At 36.9% G+C, this 22,725-nt stretch overlaps 1 protein-coding gene across 1 annotated transcript in view; it reads left to right on the top strand.

Moving 5' to 3' along the window:
• LOC130418786 (astrotactin-2-like) overlaps positions 1-22,725 on the top strand; it is a 238,938-nt gene that overhangs the window by 106,665 nt on the left and 109,548 nt on the right. The window contains exons 5-7 of the mRNA XM_056744877.1: positions 9,230-9,331; positions 16,633-16,779; positions 18,545-18,712. Of these exons, the coding sequence (XP_056600855.1) occupies positions 9,230-9,331; positions 16,633-16,779; positions 18,545-18,712 (417 nt within the window). The remainder of the gene's footprint in view (positions 1-9,229; positions 9,332-16,632; positions 16,780-18,544; positions 18,713-22,725) is intronic.

Consider the following 22,725-nt stretch of genomic DNA (forward strand, 5'->3'; position numbering starts at 1 on the left):
TTTGTATACAGTTCGTGTCTGTTTGTGGACATTGCGTGTGTCTTTATGTACAGTGTGTGTGTGTGTGTGTGCATGTGTGTTTGTGTGTTTGTATACAGTTCGTGTCTGTTTGTTGACATTGCGTGTGTCTTTATGTACAGTGTGTGTGTTTGTGTGTGTGTGTGTGTGCGTGCATGTGTTTTTGTACACAATGTGTGTGTGTGTGAGAGTGCGTGTAACTGTGAGTCTGTGTTTATGTATAGTGTGCGTGTGTGTGTGTTTGTGTACAGTGTGTTTGTGTATAGTGTGTTTTGCGGCGCTGCAGTACAGATTGCATATGCATACAGAAACCGCATGAGCAATGAGTCGCGGTGTCTCAGCAGGTTTATAATTAGAGTGTCACTCCGGCCTCGGTGCTTCTTCTGGGTCAGGACGAGACTCACTGCAGCCTGCAGGAATAAACTGAACACCCACCGCTTACAAAACCATACCAATAAATCAATACATTCATCTCACCGCATTAACATGATGTACAACAAAACCAGACTGGGGTTTCACTGTGAAACTCATCCGTTACTCGTCAGTACACTCATTAGTGCTCTCTACTAAGACTATTATGAGCATTAGAATTAGTATGTGCAGTGTGCATTAATATACGGCATATATTAACAATGTGTTGCTTATTCTGTACATTTAAGAGATCTGACTGGAACTCAGCATTTAAGCAACCAGACAGCAGTGCATTGAAAACTGCATTTGTAATGACCCCTCACATTTGTGTCGATGAATGGATGGAGGGAATATATGAAAAATCCACAGTTCCAGGCACTGGCCAATCACAGCAGAGCATTAGTCATATATTTCCATACTTTTGATGTTTATTCCCTTGGTAAAATAAAATAATTTAGCAGTGGGTGCCATTAATGTGCATGTGAGCCTAAATGAGCCATTCATCAAAGTTTGAGGAAGTGAATGAATGTGATGAAGTCAGAGGAGGCCGAAGCGGCCGTAAACCTCACACCTGCTCTCAGCAATCGCTCTCAATGTGAAGTCATGACTCTCTGCACATAAAATGTGTCAAGCTTATTTGTAGTCCACTTATTGAGCCTTCAGCCACCCTCCGTGTGCTTGTTGCTTTTACTGCAAGGTCTTTGTCTCAGTCTACGCTGAAAATTACATTCTCATGTTGAACTATTGTAGGCGCGAAATATTAGAGTGGAAATTTAACCACAGGCGGGTTATAGTAACAGCTGCTGCTATGAAGTCGATGAACTTCAAAAGAAAACATTGATATCGAAGACCATTACTACCCCAGAGAGTTACATTGCACATGTATATATACTTTGCATGTATACTATTCTCATACCATAAGGTAACCTTTAAGGAATAAAAGTGCTTCACAATGCCTTAACAACCATTTTTATCTGAATGGTTCCATAAAATTTATGTTGCACAAAAAGTGTAAAAAGGTTCTTTAGGTTATAAAAAGTAAAAAAAGTCTGTGGCTCTTAACTGCAGCGAGTTTTTCTGGTTGCCGTCCGTGGGGCTGAACTTTAGTGTGTCTGTGGTCGCTGTCCGTGGTGCTGAACAGCTGTGAGTTTTCCTGATCGCTGTCCGTGGTGCTGAATGTGACTTTTCTGCACCCGTTTATACTGAGAACGGTCACTCACAGTCGCAGACGCCATGACATGTGAACTGGCTTAGCAGGTGTGATGGTGAACCATCTGGACCCTGAAAGAGAGAAAGAGAGAGGAAGTGTGAAGGGCATCAACGGTCGGGATGGAGATCAGTAAAGAAACTGTTTGACTGCTGGAGACTTGAAGAGATGTCACTGCACACTCATTAGCAAGAAAAGGAAAGAACAGAGATTGGGAGAGGCAGAGAAGAGCAGAATGACAATAATCAAACATGTTTGCTGGATGAATGCTTTTAATTTTTAATGAACAAATAATTGACATATATATAGATTATATATACACATTTTTTAAGTAAAATGCTTTATAGCTGACACAATATTATGGTCTTTCACATGACAACCCCACTCTATCAACATCCAGGGCAGTGATCAAATTATTCACTTTAATTTGTTAAATATGGCTCTGGGTGTTCAGGGACAATAGAAGTCATTTCAGCTCAAATCACTGCTGACCGGGTCTTTCAGTGGCGTGTTTGAGTTTCTGAGCCGTCGCCTGCCAAGAATCAATGCCTACAGCTGCCAGGGTCTGGATCTCAACCGCTGTGGAACACTGGGAAAATTACAACTCCAGCATACAAAAGTACACAAACAAAACTCTACTGTGTCTCTACAAAACACCCTAATCTCACAGTCATCTGTCAGAGCAGAAACTGTCACCTTCCTTCGAGTGTTCTGTACTTTGTTATCAAAGAAATAGAATGTTGATCAAATTATCTTTTTTCTTTATCTTTGGTAAACTGTTTATAATTTGGGTGTTTGTGTTTTTGAGGTTGGTGGTGGTCATTTACTGGCTAGATTTGTGGAGTCATGGGTGTGATGTCCCAAGTTTATTGTTTTTTATTTTGAACTGTACATTTACAGTATAGAGCTTTTAGAAAAAGAAAAATCCATGGTGTTTAAATTCTTAATCTACCACAAACCAATTAAAATGTTTCCTTTCAGCTACACTAGGACGGATTAGTTTTTTCTTCCCGGATGGCACGGGCATATTCCAAGATGACAATGCCAGGATTCATCAGGCTCAAATTGTGAAAGAGTGGTTCAGGGAGCATGAGACATCATTTTCACACATGGATTGGCCACCACAGAGTCCACACTGTAACCCCATTGAGAATCTTTGGGATGTGCTGGAGAAGACTTTGAGCAATGGTCTGACTCTCCCATCATCAATACAAGATCTTTGCCAAAAAAGTTTGCAACTCTGGATGGGAAAAACATTCTGGACATTTCAGAAGCTTATCAGAACGATGTCACAGCAAATGCGTACCATAAATATTAGAGTGAGTTTATAACAGTGGTCCATGAGGAACGTTTTAGTGACAAGTAAGAAAATGCTTGAGTTTTGACATCAGCAGAGAACGTTCAGTTCAGCGCTTCTGAAGGCAACGTCACTCTCAAGACTTGAGCCTCTCCTAACAGAAGACGTCTTGTGTTCACTGTCTGTGTCATTTCCCTTCGTACGGATCACAATCAAACAATTCAAGTCTTTGTCGGTCGCTCATATACGTCTGGAAGAGACCAAAATCAAAAGACTCCAGAGAGAAAAGTGCCTTTATTGTGTTTAAAGCACAATTCCTCTTTCAGGAATCATATGACTGCGGAAAATCTAAGCAAATAGTATTTTCAAAAAAAGAAAATGTTAAAAGAGAAAGTCATGAAAACTTAAAGAAAGCCTTTGAATGAAAAGTAAAGCGTGAATTTCAACAGCACGTCTACTACAAACACCCCATACGATTTATATCACACGTATATCTATGTTTTATTTGGAGTAAATCAATCTGGATGTGTTGCAGGCTAGATTCCATCTCCACTCTGACCATCGCCATAGTAACATGTTTCTGCTAGACCTCATCGTTTCTGATTGTTTTCTAACTCGGCATGCAGTACAGAACAAAAAGTACTCTTCTGTTCATTTTCTTCATAAAAATAAACTAATTTACACTCAGGACAGAAGAGGGCTGGATTATAGAGCGGGTCACTGGGGCTCCTGACTGGAAAAAACCAAAGCCCTGCAGATTTAAATCCGGGACAGACACAGTATCAGAAAAAGCTTAAAAGGTGCAGAATGCACGTAAAAAGGTAAAAACAATAGAATCCATTGGCCAATTGGGTGTTGTGTTGCACAGACTGAAATGAAGGTAGCGTTGATGTGAAGTGTTTTTTTTCTTCTACCTAACGTCTCACTGAACGTCATCTTTCTCCGTGTAGTTTATCACGCATCAGACCTGCTGTGTGATCACTCTATACAGCCGTTTGGAGAAAATCTCTTCAAGTGCTTCACTGTATAAAGCTCTGTGAAGTGTGCACTCCCACAATGCACTTGCGACACAATCAAGCGCGCCGGCTCTTTAATTTCACACGCTCGATAAGCGCACGAAAGTGAAACTTCACAAGGCATTTCATCATAGTGCTAATTTTGTTTTCCCGAACAGGATTTATTTGCGGAATAGACGAGAGAAGTCGTGGAGTGAGAAAGACGAGAGAAAGAGGCGTTCTCTCGCTCTTCATTTACATTAAGCTCTTAGGGAATGACCTTTCTGATTGAACCAATCTTTCTTCATGCTCCTTTCTGTTTCCTCATCCGTCTCTTCTCTTCAGCATCACACACAATAGCTTTGATCTTGTGTTCGCAGTTCTGTAGAGTTTCACCATGGATCCAGCCGGCATCGTCTCTCAGGTCAGCTTTGATTCAGCTGGTAATTGGGTTTTGCCGCTCCAGTTCCCTCTTTATTAGCATGTGACTGTGTTCTTAGTCCTTGAGACGTGTTTTATTGAAAATATTTGGATCCAGAAATGCAAAGTACAGTCCCAAATACACAATCATCGGCCATCAAGTGTCTGTGAACATAGGATTCTGTAGATTATTTATAAATAATGAGAGTAAAATCTGATTTATCGGTGGATGACACATCGATGTCCTGGTGTTATACTGTACTGTTAAACATCTGTAGAGGTGACCGCCGCCTTGTTTTTTTGATGAATATTTGTTGTGTATTTCTAGGAAAAATCCATCCAAGGTGACGGATGAGTTGAGACAAATAGTCTTCGTAATTAATGTAATTCTTTATATTTATTTGATGCTTTTTTTACAGTTCACGAAAGATAGACGATGCCACATAGAAGTTAAATGAAAAGGAAGGGTCAGCAACAAAAATCATATAATCCAACATTGAAAGAAAAAATCCAACAGGGCGAGGTACATCCACGTTACAGGGAAAAACATGGAGAGCAGAATAACATCCACGGGACATGGTTCTGCGTTTTGGGGTGAAACGAAGCTCGAAGCTTGTTTGTGTGGATTAGAGTAAAACATCTAGTCATTTAGTCAAATGTAAAACATAATTGATAAAACAGGCGCCCGAATAGCTTTTCAAATGTATGAAGTTTCTGTGAGGTGAAGCGTTCTCATTTGTTTTAAATGATCAGACATAATTTGTCAAGCATGGACGTGAATGCACTGGATTAATGTGAAACGTGTTTCAGGAGTCTATGGAAGTGATTTATGTGTCAGCGGAGTCAAACTTTAACCTTAAAGTAATGTTTTTAAGTGCAAAATGAGTACCTTTCGGAGCACACGTTTTTTTTTGCTGGTTGGCTGACAAAAGACTACTTTGAGTTTGTTAGTTATGAGGAATAAATGGAAAGCAAGTGGGAGGAGATAAATCCCAATGACATCACAGAAAGAGGATAGTTCTCAAGATGGCTCTGTTGGGCTCATAACATAGTAAAACATACACACAAAAATATATTTTATAAAACATTGACTGTTAATATATCAAATCATGTAACAAATATAAAAAATATCTAGAATAAAACAGTAATCAATTATCACGTTAATCAATTACAATATTACAGTATATTGAGTTAATCATAAGGAATTGCCTCATTTCATATCGCTGATGTCATTGTGAAACCTTGTATCTCCATAGTTAGTGATTTGTATTTTTTTGTCATAAATCATTTTTATTTGTCACCCTTTATGATTGCCATTAGATTTTGCAAATATCTAACTAATAAAATGTTTGTAAAAATTGTTTGTAAAATTGTACAACAAAGTATGTAATCATTTAAAAAGCACAGCGTTTTGTCCCCTCATCAGAGTATGGACAGTGAAGATATATTGAAAAATATAAGAACTTGATTCCGGTATTATTTTAATATATTACATTATATTTTTCAGGATATTTATTTGTTTAGTAAAGTTTCCATGTGACTGATCTGAAATGTGTAGGGTACAACGGGGCAAAATGCTGACGCTAATCTGATCTATTATTTGATGTTTTTCAAAATGTTGTAGTTTTAAGCAGTACATGCGAATCACTAGAATTACTCAATATTTTTTGATATAAAGGTCTTGTTAATGATTTTCAGTTTTGTTCGAGTTCATTAAAGCAACAATTTTTCAATAACAGAAGAATATGTCAAAATATGGTATTTGGGGGCTAAAGGCACACTAAATGAACACGAAAATAAACAGCTGGCTGACGTTTCCATTTGATGACATGACATGGGTAGATTCAGATGGTAAATATATTTTAGGTTGGGTTTCCACCTCAGAGATAATCACCATGTTTATAATGAAAAGATTATATTAATCATATAATATCATAAAATAAAATGTATTGTTACTACTGTAAATCTAAATTCGATTATTATGAGATCTCCAATGCTTTCAAAATCTTTCCTTTTGCAAAATGATTTTGTTTCTGTTTTTTATATATTGTGATATTAACTTATTTTAATTACAGTATACTTATTGGACAAAAATAAATTATTTTATTTATCCAAATAAACCAAAAATAGTATAAACTTTGCCAAAGTGATTGTTTTGAACAAGTGTTTACTTAAACATTATTAAAATCCTATTATGTTTATGATTATTTCATGATCATATTTAAATCAATACTGTGTGCTTTTACCCCGTATGTATACATTTATAATATTATTAAACAAAGCTAACCACTTATGATTTATATTCACACAAAATATGAGGAGTTTGGTTCCAAAATTAGATGTTCAAAGTCTCTTAAAAAATCATGTTTTTTATTATGTTATCATGTTTTTGTTGCGTTAGTTAGCTTTATTTGGTTTAGTTATTATGGCTTAAATTAAAAAACAACTGCAGTTTGATTGATATCAAATGGAATGCACAATAAAAAAAGATGATTTTCGAAAATGTCATGAGTTTTATAATTTGGAACCAAACGCTTTATATGTTGCTCCATTTTTTTTTTCTTCTGCAATCATACATGATATAGGTGTGTCTTTCGCCCCGTTGTACCCTTAATACACATATTTATCAAACCCCTGTCTGCTCAGAGTCTTTCAGACACATCACACAATGCTCCGCGTTCTCTTTTTCTTCCTAAAACCGTTCCAGATGTGAAGATCTAATGCCGACCGTCAGGCTCCTGTCGTCTCAAACACAAATCCACAGCTAATGATGTCTGTGTTTGTCACATTAGACCTGTTACACGTGTACGCGTGTAATGTCCAGCGCTGTAAGAGTCCAGATGGCATGTGTTCGGAAGAGTGAGCTGTTAGTGTGATGAGATATACTGACTGTCTCTATATCTGTCACATCATGCTGCTTTATGGATGACACGGGCTGCTTTAAGGACGGATGAATAATGAAGATCTGCTTTAGAAACTGTCAGCCGTGATAATGACTGAGAAAGTCTCTGGGAAAACGCTCTTGGCTTGTGAAAATCCTAGAAATCTCGATGTTCTGTTGTTTTGTAGTAGCTGTAATGTTTATTGGTGTTGTTTGGCAGGCGGTGCTGTGCTGTTGGAGCTCACCATCAGTACACCACTTTCATTCCTTTCGTTTATGACTCTGTTGAAGAGGCCGGTATAGATTGGTATGTAGGGGGCAGAGAGATGGCACTGGGATCGAGGCTATCCACTCGGACAATGCCATTAGTTTTCTCATTTGTTTTAATTCAAGAGCAGAATATGTGACCCTGGACCTAAAAACTGTTTTATATCACAAAGGAATGTTTGTGGCAAGAGCAAACAAAACATTGTGTGTCAATATTATAGATGTTTGTTTTATTGTAAAAATCTTTAGGATATTTATTGAAGATGATGTTTCATGAAGATGTTTTGTATCAAAACTTTATTTTTGTGAGTAGATGCAGCAAAATGGCAAACAAAAATGGGCAGAAGCACACTTACAAACATCCCTCACTGCTGCCCGCTCTTTTAGAATTACCCACTGAAGTTTGTATTTATGTAAAGTTTAGAATTTCAGCTTTCAGGTTCTTCTACTCTCCACAGCGTCAATGCAGTGGTAAACCAATATAGAGCATTAAAACTAACCTGTTTCTTCTTAGCAACCGCCCTCTACAGCGCATCTGATGGAAAATTTAAAGTCACAATGAAATCAAACAGGAAAATTCCAAGTGTTTGACGCAGTGATTACTATAAATGATTGTTTTATCAAATTTCATCTGCACTTGTAATCTTTAATCGAAAAATGTAGAACTCCTCCCCTTCTAAACAACAACTCTTCATCTCATGAGGTCAGGAACAAAAGAAGAATATTACTGACTGTCCAATGGCCAGGCATTTTTAGCCCTCCCCTCCAGACCCAACTTACAACAAACCAATCAAAAAGCCCCTCCCTACAGTTTTTCAAATGTCAGAAGCCGTTTCATTCGGATATTCGTCACGATACGGAAAAGAAGTCTATCGCAACTTGCACTACATGGTGACTATTTTCTCAATATTTAGATTTTTTGCACCCTAAGATTCCAGAGTAATAAATAGTTGTCCTATCCTAACAAACCACACATCAATGGAAAGCAAATTTATTCATATACTGATATGTGACCCTGGATAACAAAACCAGTCTTAAGTAGCAGGGAAAAGTTTAGTAAAAGACAAAAATACATTGTATGGGTCAAAATTATAGATTTTTCTTTATGCCCAAAATCATTACGATATGAAGTAAAGATCATGTTCCATGAAGATATTTAGTAAATTTCCTACTGTAAATATATCAAAACTTTATTTTTGTGAGTGGATGACCATTAACAATGCCTCTTACTAACATCTATATTTTCTCAATATTTTGATTCTTTTGCGCCCTCAGATTCCAGAGATTTAAACAGTCATATCTCCACCAGATATCATCATATCCTGACAACTCATACATCAATAGAAAACTTAATTATTCAGCATTCAAAAGATGTAAAAATATTGATTTCAAAAATTGACCCATAAGTGTGGTTTTGTTGTCCATGGTTACATATGACAGAGACTTTCCTTTGACTCTTTTTGCTTTGGCCAGTGGGCAACTGTCAAACAATCACCCCAAACATCACAGAAACTGCACAGCGACATGAATAGCAACACCCTGACAACCATCCACAGCAGAATCTAGATACAGTATGTGACGGCAGGTTTAGCACTGACAAACATCACTGACCTTTATTTGTAGTCTGAATCATCATTGGAGTCATCAGAGACACATGAAGTGAAGGTTTTGGGTTAGATCTGAGCTTTACAGAGTCTCTCTCTCTCTCTCTCTCTCTCTCTGTCTGTCTACAGCTCCAGGCGTGTTTGGCCGTCAGGGAGATTCTGGATCCGAGATGGATGATGACACACAGATGAAGTTCTACACTGAACACAGAGGCAGACGGCGGAGCAAAGGTACTAAGAGCATAGTCACACACACACTTTACACATTCAGACTGACACAAGAGTACCAGCTGAAAACACTTTTAATGAATCCGGTACAAACAGGTTTGTTTTTAAACCGAGTAACATGTCTCAGTCGCAGTTTGCTGGTTTCCTCCTCAAAATGAAACTGCTCAATAAAAAAAAAACTGCCTTCCTAGTCTGTTTTATAGTTATTTATAATCTCAAACTGTCCATAAAGAAAACATATTTGTTTGATGTATATGTTTCATAATAACTTTGGTAACAGGGTTGACTAGTTGAGCTGGACACATGCTGCCAACACAAGCATCGCTGCAGAAGTTACTCGTCTCCTGGGGTGTATAAAGGGTCCATTTACTTTCTTTACATGATTTTAAGGAACGCTTTATTTCTGTTATGCACTGAATCATTTAGAGTCAGAAGTGAAACAGGGCTGATAAAACTCATTTTTCACTTAATGTGACGTTATTTACTCAAAACCAATTACAACCAATCACACAACAAATGACGACATGATTGTTCTGTATTTACAACAAGGTCCAACAGAGCGTCTCGCTAGATATTTATACTTAGTAAAGCTGAACTATCTTCTGTGTGTGTCTGTTTTCTGTGTTTTCCCCTTCTTTGTTTTTACTTTTATAAGTTTGATGTTCTGCTTATAGTCAGTATGTTTCATGTACAGCTGCTATGTAACAATGAAAATTGTCAAAAAATTGAAAGGCTTTCCTGTAGCTCAGTGGTAAGAGCATTGCGTTAACAAATCCCTGGGGATTGCAAATACCTATGTAAAGCGTGATATAAATAAAGTTGAGTTGATTTGACTTCTGGTTGTTCAGTTCACAGGAATAAAAGAGTCTCAGTCCAAACCTCGTCCTGTATATTTCTATAACATTTATTATATTCAGCTTTCTCTCTCACAGGTATAGTTTGACCATTATGATAGATCTGTGTGGAGTTTGTCTTCCCATCTGGCTTTTATTGAGAACAGATTTGACTCTTTTCTTTAATAAGTAAATGAGCTGGAGCAGTTTCAGGCCTGAGGAACAAAAGCTAAGGTCTTTAGCGAGCGGGTAACACGGGTACAGTCACACCAAAAGGTACAGAGTCAAAGAGGTTAACTCAATGGATATGATGTGGATTTGGCTTTGAACACATCAGGGTCTTTATTCAGCGTGTGCCCAAAGTCTTGCTTTTTCTCATTACCGCTCAGTGTGTGTGTTTGTGTGTGTGTGTGTGCGCGTGTGTTATTCATCACAGGCTGTGGGTCGTTGCTGTGCAAATCTCGCTTCACTTTTTTACACACAAAGAAGAATGTTTGTTTTCTGAAATGACGATCCAGAAAATCGAATCCACAGTGACCAAACGTGGCCAAATGTGCTGCTGTCTTTGTTTACAAGACTTCTTTAAAAGCTGCGAAACGCTTCAAAGAAAGCACACATAAAAAGGCGGAGTCCCACACGTGAAAGCAAACGTCACAACACGTTGGGCTGGAAACAGAGGAGGACACATCAGTCATGTCCTGTTGTTCTTGTATCAGGGTTGAGAGACAAACAACTGCAGGTAAAGATGATTAGCTCAGCGTGTAACATCAGAGGCCTGCAGTCACAGTAATCCATCACAGCGGCCCGTTGGGAATTTATAATACCTCACAAAACACAAACCGCACAGCGCACAGCGCTTTTCTCTTCTCACATCGTGACTTTAATGACACAACCTGGAAATCACTTAAACTACAGTTCTGTTTCAAAACCTTCTGGATGGAAAGTTTATGTCGGGTTTATTCATATATGACTCAACCGGGGGTTGAAACAAGGCAGATTTTTTTTTATATAGTGAGGCATTTTAAGACGTCATACTTTCTAAATTTTTTGTGGTCATTTTAGTCCAGTGTGTGTTGAATTTCAGCAAGATCAAACCACAGGAGTGACAAAGTCATCCAACATGACAAGACACATGAAAACTGTGATCAAAATCAAGGTTATCATATAAAGAATCATTTGAAAGTAGAAATAGGACTGTTGTGTTGCTTAACAATTACACTGAACTTGTTTTCTTTGCAATATATCTGTTAGTTTCTCCAGTTCTCATTTTCTGAAAATAGAAACAATATTTTTAGTTCCAATTTAGTAGAAACATTTTTAGAAGTTCACAGAATGAAACTAAATTATAAAAAGTTTTTCCTCAGTTTTTTCTGCGGCTTAACAGTCATGGAAAAATTAAGAGAAAAATAGTTACTATTTTAGACATATGTTTAAGTAAAATGGTGAGTTCTGTTTCATTCTCTGAGCTAGTGACAACATTTCTCCCAAATTCCAATTGAAAATATTGCATATTATTTGCAGATAATTAAAGCGGGACAAACAGGTAAAAGTATGCAATGTTTGCACAAGTTCAGGTTCAAGTTTTAACAACACAATACTGATGTTTTTACATGTTTATAATGAGTTAAAAAAATGAGTATAATGGAACAAGCCTGATTTTTCCCTGTGCACTTTAGTTTGGTGCATGTATTGTAGAGTAATAACAATCTCCCTCTAATATTAGTGTGTTTAAGTCGGGATGCACTAAATGCATTATTCAAGTTAGGCAGCGAAAAAAATCTGATAGCAATTTATATATTAAAAACCATAGATCAAAACACATACCGGTCTAATGAAATATGCAGAGTTTTGAAAGGCTGAAGTTGAGGATAGGCTCACATCTGACCCGCGAGAGACAGGAGAATCCATACAGAAGAAAAGTCTTCACTGATTCCTGTAGGCCGAGCGCTGGAACTGCCGTCAGGATTTCATCATGACAGAATCCAGACGAAGAGAGAGATTGTGTTGGGTTGATTTGTTGAGGAGTTCAGGTGAGAAAATCACAGCGACTAAATCAACTTCACACAAGTGTGACGCTCTGCTAAGCTTCATCAAGAACTCATATGTGCTGATGTTCCAACACAATCTCACGACAAAAAACAAACTATTTTACGATGTGGCTAAATCGTACGATCTAAAAAATTACGAATAAGCCACCTCGTAAAATAGTTACGAATTCTCTTGAAACAAGGATTCATATTCCTGAAAGCAACAGACAAGGCAATAAGTGAATTATTTTTTTAACTGATGCCAGCGCAATATGTTTGAGGTATTCATATTATAGTTGCATAAACAGTAACGTTTATATTGTAAAAAATCTCAGGTCTCGTGAGAAAATCTTTCCAGAATCAATATTCTCAACATGGGATGTAAATCATAAGGACACGTTTAGAGTTTCAGATTGGTGTTAGCGTGCGTGTTGAGTTTGTGTTGACCTCCGCGTCTGTTTATTTGGCATCACAAGGTTTTTATTTTCTGCACCTGTGTGTGAATTCATTTTTCACTCGTCCGTCTGTTTCAAGTCTACTTGGCTGGCATCCGTAGTATGGTTTGGTAAATATCTCCTGTCCTCCCCGTCGGGATGTGTGCGCTGTAGACGGGATGATGGAACAGATTGTTCCAAAAGAAACGTGAGATTGTGTGAATGTTGCACAGGTGTGACCTCTGAGAGGAGATGATGTGTTTGTTTCTCCATCAGCACCAATAACAACAACAACAACAAATACAAGCATCTGCTGTGAGCATCTCAGCCTCTTAAAAATCTCCTTAAGTTCGACTTCCTCCTCTTCACCCGCCAGAGCATCTCTAACACTTCAGCGGGTGTATCTTATCACAGTTTCCAAGACAACACTCTCCACTTTATTTTTAGACTTTATCTAAACACGGTTATCTAAGTCATGTTGAATAATGATAGGAGATATGTTCTGTTTGGAATGTCTTAACAAGGACCACTTAATGAAGAATAGAAGAAAGAGGTCAGAGGTTTGTGAAGACCGTCATGAGAAAAGCATTTCTCATCTGGATGTGGATAGTTTAGCACACAGAGGCTTTAGTTTAACCTCTGTCTCTCAGATGAATCATTCTCGCTGGATGCTGAACTATTCTTTATATTCAACATAAATCAGATCCATCAGAATAAACTCCGCACAGCCGCGTTTCTTCAACACTGGACATCAGGATTCATTTTATTGTCGAGCAGTCTTCAGAACACATCAGGGGTTGTGTTGGAGGACATGTATAAAACGCTTCTCATTCTCCCATCGTCACTGAAATCCACCCGCCGTCTCTCAGACAGACCGAGTTTTCTATAAGAATTAAGAACACAATTCTCAGTCACGTGTGCTTTTTTTCAATGCCGGACGGATCCGTTTTTTCTCTTTAATGAAATTCCTCTATTAGGGAAAGGTGTGATTAAAACGGCAGGGATTCAGATTCAGGGTAAAATGTTTCAGCTGAGAAGAGAAAAGACTGAATGGAAATTATGAACAGATTTCAAATTTACAAACTTTACAGTCTCTTTGATGCAGTGCCGATCCTGGACGTCTGTGGGCCTTCAGCAAGCTTGTGAAAAAAAAAAAAAAAAAAAATAACACAATTAAACGAATGAAGACTGAAAGACAAAAAAAATTATACTTAAACAATTAAGTAAATTATTAAATAAATTAAATGTTTGATTCTCCTAATGCTGACTAGACTGGAACCATCTGGCTGTCAAAAAAACTATAACATGTAAAACGCTGTGTTTTTACTACCCAATGAGTTATTTACTAACAAAAGTAAAGCAAGATAAATACAGTTTACTCAAGAAAGTTACGCATGCGAAAACACATCAATAATTCTCTAAATGTGTAGGCTACTCCATTTGTAAATCTGTACTGGAGAAATGTTTTGTAATTCATTGCGTATTTTTGGGAAATTAAATAAGACTAGAATAGTACAAAAACAAATGCTTTTTTGTTCTTTTGCTCTGTGCTGTTGCTGTTTTCTTTTTTTTCTTAAATTTTTTAAAGACGCATATTTATCCATGTAACAGTAATTAAATATATTACGTTTTAAAAAGAACATTTCCAAATTATTCCTGTGAAGTTGAAACCAATACTGTTTTTTATTCAATACTCGAGGGGGCCGCCTAGTGGTGCAGGGGCCCTACGCAACTTGCGTTGGATCAGCTCTGCATTAATGACATAAATATAATGACATCATTATTATGAACTAATGTTGGAATATATGTGAAATATTTATGAATTAGAAGTAAACTAAAAGCTTTCTGATGGATTTTTCAGCACCATTTTAAAAGAACAGTTCTCGCCAAAAATTTAAATGCTTTGGTCGACTTGGAATAATAAGGTTTACTAAGGTATCTGCTATTAAGTATTTGCACTTCATATAGCAAATATGATATGGGGAACAAACCTCTTTCATAGATAAAACGATAGAGACCCTAAATGGCTGAAATAACTTGATCATATTTATATTTGTAATTAAAACTGTCGTCATCGATGACTATTTGGATTTTAGGGCTTAATATTGTAAATGTAAGGCATTCATATCATTATATGAGTCTGTTTAAACACAGGAATTAGAAAGATATCGATGCTGGTTAGTGTTGTGTGAATAAATATAAAAATAAACTCCTCAACAACACCTAAAACCAAGCAGAAAAAAGCTGCTCTCCTTGACAACAGTTTAAATAAAACAGTCAACCATGAGGTTTCTTTTAAACATTGTTTTACGTTGCGTTGTTTCCTCATATGTTTCCCAATGTCTCTGTCGACAAACAAAGCTGATCTTGATTGGTCCTCCTGAGTGCATTCTAAGTGCTGATTGGCTCGCAGATAGAACCTTATATACTCAAATTGTATTGCACCAGTAATTTTAAGTTCATTTAACTCAATATTTATCCTTCTCAATGGTAATTTTTGTCGTCATACATAAATTATACACAGACTTACTACTACTACTCAGTACTGGCATTAGCACAGTTAATGCTCATTGAATGATGTGAAAGACATCATGTGCGTGCTTTAACCTCTTACAGCCTTAGCACATGCAGTAGCGTAGTTAACCACCACGCAGATGCATAGGGTTGACGTTTGATTTAGACACATTTAGATATATGCAATGAAGCGCATGTATCAAAGCGGTGCTCAAAACGAAAGAAAGCAAAAGAAAATAAATCTAATATTAATTTTACGAATATAGCTATTGCTACAATGCTATTAAAAGAAGCATGAAAGGAAGAATTTTGCAGCTTTTACTTTCTTATACTGTAGCTTAAAGCATTCTGTATTATTCTGAATAAAACTGTGGAGAATTTTGTGCTATGTGGTTCAACGTAAAATAAATTTCAGTTTATATTTGTATTTATATATGTCTCAATAATTCCATGTTCTCAATACTGCTGTGTTATTCAAACAAAAATGTTAGACAATGTAGAAAATGGTAAACATGCCCCTGAGCACATGTAACACTCTTCTAAACAATGGTCACCCTAAAACTCAAAAATACAACAAACTCTTTTAAACCTCAAAGATAAATGAACATCAGGTCTTTATCTTTACTGAAAAACACTTAAAATAACACTACCTTTCGAAAGTACTGCCTAAATTCAGTCTGACGCAAAGCATGCTGGGAACTGAAAATCCCCCTCAAGAAGTCGAGAAGTGTTGAATTAACTTGTTAATGTTAAGTAAGCTCAACAATAGGTCCAGTATTATAGGCTTTTGGGTTTTACAATGTTAAGTTAAACGGTCAAACACTTGTTAAGTAAAGCCGACAGTACTACATTTTTTTGAATAAATAACATAGTTAACTAATGTAAATGTAGTTACTTGTGCTCTTTATGTACTGTGAACAAAGATGGGTTTAGTAAAACTAACATTACATTACATTTACATTTAGGCATTTAGCAGACGCTTTTGTCCAAAGTGACTTACATTGCTTTATCCTATACATCTACAGTATACATAGGTATTTACAATCCCCTGGGATCAAACCCACAACCTTGCTCTTACCACTGAGCTACAGGAAAGCTAACCACTGCGACAGTTAATTTTTTGAGTGTAGAACCAAATTATCATTCGATTTTGAAGATTTTAATTTTCTTAAAAAAGTCTCAAAATGTACAAAAAAGAAAACAAACATGGCATATGTAAATAGGTTTCATAAGAATTCATAAGAATATTTAATTAAATAAATTTTGACAAAAATGTCTGATAGAACCTTTTAAATTCCAAGGTGACGAAATCCTGCATGTCACCATATTTGAAACAAAGCGCCTTAATCGATTTGTCAAAGCAAGTTTATTTTTATTTACTTTGGTGATGGATGAATAAGCTTTTTGGATTTATAGAAATAAAGTGATGGAGAGTTGGTGTGTGGTGAGGTGAGGTGATCTATGACGTGTGTGTTTGTCTCTCTGTCTTCTCACAGGTTGTCCTCAGAGTCCCATGAGTAAAGCCACATTAACTCTGATCACCGTCTGCACGTGTGTGGTGGCCGTGGTGTACGGCACGCAGACGTCCTGTCCTCTAACTGTAAAGATCACACTGCATGTACCGGAACACTTCATTGCTGATGGTGAGAAACACAACACTTCCGTACATTCTACATTCTTAAATTACAATACAAAAACTATTTCTACCCAATTCTATAGCAGTGTATACTTAGAAAACTCCTCTGTTATATATAATATTATAACAATTTACATGTCGGATATAGAAGATGCTTTTTTTTGTTTGTGCAGAGATTTCTTTTGTATGATGAACTGAATCTGCTCAGATGTCTCTTTTGCATCACTGAAATGTGCTGTTATGTAATGCAAAAACACATTTAGCTCTCCTGGTTGTTTATATCACGTTAAATTTGACTCATCTTAAGTTGACAATCATGTTTTGTGTTTTTAAAGCATTTGTTTGTGAGTTCAGTGAAACTTGCATCAGTGTTATCATCCACTGACTGCTTATATGACAAAATGATGTTAAACAAACAAATCTGAACGCAACCACAGAAACACTGTACAAGAATAACAACACATATATTTACTGTAAGAATGCGATGAGAAGTTTGTAAAACACATGTCAATGAATTCAGCATGTTTCCCTCTATACACTTGCGTCACTGCTGAAAGTTAATCTTGTAGGAGTCGTACACAGAATATGTTTTAGTTTCATGATTTCTCATTTGTAGAGTCGTTTTATGTTTGTTTATGTAATTAGATGAAATTAAATGTTCATTTCCATCCTGTCATGTGTATTGTGATGAAAGCACGTTCATCCTCCTGTCTGAAATCGCCTACACTACTGTATATATGATGATGAGTCCGAAACCTCTGTGCGCACAAAACAATATTTGAGAAACACCCGGATGGTCTACTCTGCTTCTGTCTAGATTTGTAAGTGTGCATCAGATGGACACTTCTCTATCCCATGATGCCACGGGAGATGAGCAAATGTAAAAATGTATTTAAGTAAACATAGCGGAAAACTTCAAAAGCAGTATACTGTTTAAATTTAAGAACAGATTAATGGATTTCTCGTGAATAAATGATGTGTGTAACGACGCATAGATACAGGTTGATGTTAATACGTCATAGGTCAAAGAGCATACGTGTCACATGACTATAAAACATGGCGGATGCAGTTCGTCTGAAATCTATTCACACTACCCCAACAAATACAATACTGTTTTAATGGTCGATAGGTAGATACAATTCAGTTAAAACAGCACGTATGCAATTTTGGACGCTAAAATACTTGAGATTGTAATCATAGAAACTAACATCAGTTCTGTATAAATCAACGCTCAGTCTGCGTTTCCAGGATGTTCTGCCAGTCTTTGCATAATTCACCATCGCACACACTGCAAACAATCACACACACATTTACCGTTTGACTTAAAATTCTGCACATTAGGTGCGTGGCCACTAGAGTGACAAGTGGTTTCAGCAACGAAATGAATGAACAGCTACTGTGTCTGTGTCTGAGTTTTTGAAACCGTACAATACAAGTTTGCACCTGAATAGGGACATCGGGCGAACCGCTGTGTTATTTCTCAATTCAAGTTGGTATGTCAGGTGTGTTTTAGTCAGGTAGCTTTGTTGTAGGTAGGCAATATGTGTGTGAAATGTACACACATGTCTGTTTTTCCCTCCTCTAGCCTCCTCCACTACTTAGAAGTAAAGTAGAAGAAACTGAAAATGAACTGAACTCTCAATCTTTGTAAAACTCTGCATGCTTTGCTCTGACCAGCGAAGGCGTACTGAGAGAGAGACAGATCTCATAATGTGTTGTAAAGTGTGACGTTGTGTAGTTGAAGTGTGTTGTCGGTGTTGTTTTGAATACAGGCAGCAGTTTTGTTGTCAGTATGGGAAGTTATCTGGACGTCTCCAACTGGTTGAATCCAGCCAGACTGACCCTGTACTACCAGACGAACACCTCCAGTCAGTGGGTGAGAGACTACTGCGGTCAGAGGACCACCGAACCCTGTGAACAACTGTGTGATCAGGATACAGGTGTGTACACACACACGCACACACACGCGCGCACACACACACACGCAAATTGATGATTACAACAGCAGAAGACATTAAATCACATTCCTATATTGGATTTACAGTGGAAACTATAAATGAAACTCGAATCATTTTGGATTTCTATATAAAAAACATTATACATATATTATAGAATAACATGAAACTAGAAAGTTCAGTTATTCTACAGCTGTGTTGTTACAGATGAATGCAGTCCTGACACACACACATTTATTTACTGGTGACCTTCTCGTGTAATCTAGAGCTCAAGGTCTCATTCAGGTTGAGCTGGTTTGCAAGGCGTCAGTTTGATAAGCTTGCCAATGCCTGGGGATCATGGGATATCACAAGCCCACCGCGGCGTCGAGGGTCTCTGGCTTATGCTTGACATTTCCAGTGATTGTTGGGAAATCTGTGTTGCATGATGTTTGTACAGTATTGCTGTTCTCTAGAAAGCTGTGTTCTGATAATGAACCATTCATTTACATTTAATATATGACATTAGAACCCTCTCCGCATTCACTGATCCACTGTTAATAAAGAATTCATGAAAAATGTGTTCATAAATTTGCAAAAACAGATCACTCAGATGTTTTTTTTATTCGGCATTCCAACTAATACCAATCAAACTGTTTTGATTAAGTAATAATAACTCAAAAGCAATACAGCTATCAAACACAATATAAACATGATGAACAATTTTAAAGTCCAGTGAAACAGAAGTTGCGAGCGTTTTTACTTCAGTATTTTTAAGCATTTCCGAGTGAAATGTAATTTTGAGAAAAATAGTGGGCGTTGCATTTTGGATAGATGTTTTTACCCCACATAGATCATAAACCATTGAAATCAGCTCATCAAAATATAAACGTTATTGTGTTTTTATTTTTCTATAAACACACAGCTCTCTGTTCGTGAGATTAGGACATCTTTGTCCTCCCCAATATGGCGGTGCTGTTGAGGGTGAATAAATAATGACCGGGTTTTCTTTTCTTTTTGGTCAAACTGTCCCTTTAAATTGTGTTTATTGATTTAATTCAGACTGTATACGGAGCAGTTGTGGTTGTGTGTACAGTATATACAGTAGGTCTGCGTGTATTTGAATGAATACAGCTCCTCTGTAAAGACTCTGACATTTATACTCATACTGTCTATTAAACGGCCTTTCTTTAAAATGTGAGGAAGCGAAGTAAAGAATGCTTCTGTATGAGAGTGTGACCCCATGTTAGAATAAACCCTGCAACTTTAAGCACAGAATGTTTCAAGAGCCGGATGACTTCACTAATGCACCGTCAGATATGAATGATACCGCCGCCTAAACAAACTCCAAAGGTTACATTCATAAATGTTAATGTGGATCAGGAAAACCAAGAGGAACGCCAAGTTAAAAGTGCTCTGTCAGCCGAGAGAGAGAGAGAGAGAGAGAGAGAGAGAGATGTTTAAAAGGTGGATATGAATAAGGAGAGATAGTTTGGGTCATTATGGAGATGGTGAATGTTATCTGAAGGAGCTGATGGCCACGATGGACAAAAGAACACACAGACAAAAACAAACTAGTGTGTATCTAAAGCAAGTGTTACTGCATCTTTTATTATTTGTCATGACTTTTCTCAAGTCTCAAGTAAATTTTCAGGGATCTCAGTGACACTTAGTTGAATGATACTAATAAAATTTGTTTTGTTTTTTGTTGCGTCCTGAACTGATGATATAAAGTAAGAAATTCACTGAAATTTCATATTTCTGGTTAGGGTTAGGGCTTTCTTACTTGTATTTTTGTATGGTTCTCCAGTAAAATAAATCGTTGAATCATTATGCATTTTCGTGATGAGCAAGATGACCTAAAAAAAACAAGATTTGCTATTAGACCAAAGATAAGAAATTTCAGTGAATTTGTCCTTAAAACAAGCAAAAAACATGTCAATGAGGTATGAAAAATAATCTTGAATTCAGTGACTAAGTAAAACCTTGATTCAAGATGGCTTTTCTTACCCCATTGGCAGATTATTTTGCTCATCTAGAAAATACATCTTAATTCAAGAATATCAGACATTTGCACTGGAAAACAAGACAAAACTACTGAGTAAGAAAGTCATTTTTTGTAGTATTCTTCTCCGTTGCAGCAGTAAGGTTTGTTTGTTTGTTTGTTACCTCAGATAAATCATTCAGAATATGTTTGGTCTCTTCAGTCAAATTGTTTGAATTGTTCAAAATGAAATAGTTGATGAAAAGTTGATCTGAATAATAAGTGTGAGTGTGAGCGGTTCTAATGTGAGAGGATATCCCATATATTGCCCAGAGAGCTCCACATACGTGTTTGAATCCAGTGCTGTATCATGTCAGGTCCGGGTCCATATGCCAAACTTTAAACAGGGCACCTCCATCTGTTCTCCACCGCATTGTGCATTTCTTGATATCGGTTGTGTACTCCGGTTTGTTATTGAAATGTTAATGCGCGTCAATTGTTCTCAAATAGTAACGGCAGAACCCAAGGGATCGCAAACTCCAAAGCACCAGAAAGAGGGAGAAAATGTCAATCTCTGTGTGATTAGTTCGCTGACATGTAGTGCCAGTGAATGTGCAGCACAATCCAAATTCGAATCCCGTCCGAAGCGTCTTTTGCCGGTCCCACTCCCTGTCTCTAACCAAAGCTTTCCTGTCTTTTCTCCACTGTCCTTTCAAATAAAGACAAACGCCTCCAAAAAATGACTTCAACGATAAAAGAAAGAGGGGAAAGTGAAAAGGCCTATGGCGCTGGCTCTTTCACAGTTAAAGCGGACCTTTACCTCGGCTTCAGTTCCTAGCAAATCCTGCCGCCTCAATTAGATTGATATTGACAAGCTCATATAAATAAAACCTCATAGATTGACCAGTTCATTTCAATTAAACCTCTTATATGGAGTCTTACTCACACTACGCCACAGATGCTGCTTGGAGAGCGCTGTTGTTTTTGCACTCCAAATGTTTATTGCAAGAAGGAAGGACCCACTCACATTTTTTTCATGGGTATACACGCAAAAATCTAAACGGCCCCTAAGTGATTCGTACACAACATGGTAATAAAACATTAGTGAAAACATTCGGTACATCAGCCTAAGCCCACCCCTAGCACCGCCGCTGGTGTAGTGATCTATATGGTGTTCTAGAATGAAGTGATGGTGTGAAGTGGTTTGCAGTCCCTGTTTTCAAGTCAGTTTTTGTGTTGTGTGTCATCCTGATGTCTGACAGATTCTATTCAGATTGTGTAGTTGTTAAGCGCTGTATGTTAGTGAGAGAAAATTAATGACAAGACACATGAACACTGTCATCACATCAAAATACATGAAGAAATGTGTGAATATGAACTTATTTTCTGTTGTTCAGCTGTTTCTCCAGTTTCCATTTTCTGCAACAAAAAAACAATGTGTTATATATTGTTACAACTTCGCATGAAACAAAAAAATGACAATTTTACCTAAACACATACCTAAAAATAGTAAAATGGTTTAAAATGGTTCAAATCTTTCCACAGCTCTATGCGATATCATGTAGGTTTAACTTGTAGTAAAAATAGATATTATATTTTAAAATGTTATATCATGATTTATGATTTAATCTTGATTCTAAATAAAGAAAGCACACCCTCCACATCATCACAAACATTCTTATAGATTTAATGATTATAATGTGAATTGTTTTTTATAGAAACTATAATATTCTCTGTGGGTTTCTACCGATAATGTGTTGGGTTCTATTGGTGTAATATTATCTGGCAGATGGGAACCAATAAAACACCATTAAATCCTGCTGGAAAACACATTTTGTACTGGATTTACTGGTTAACAGCTGATGGTTCATACTGGCGTTTTCACAAGAAATATTTGCATTTGTGTACAATAAACAATATACACATGCACCTGCAACCACACATCACCTGACGTCTACATTATTAAGCAAATGTTTTTGTCATGAGACATCCTGCTCAATATTTAATGTTTTTTAATATCTATTCCTTTTTAAAA

This window comes from Triplophysa dalaica, chromosome 4 (genome assembly GCF_015846415.1).
Source record: "Triplophysa dalaica isolate WHDGS20190420 chromosome 4, ASM1584641v1, whole genome shotgun sequence".
NCBI classification, from domain to species: domain Eukaryota; kingdom Metazoa; phylum Chordata; class Actinopteri; order Cypriniformes; family Nemacheilidae; genus Triplophysa; species Triplophysa dalaica.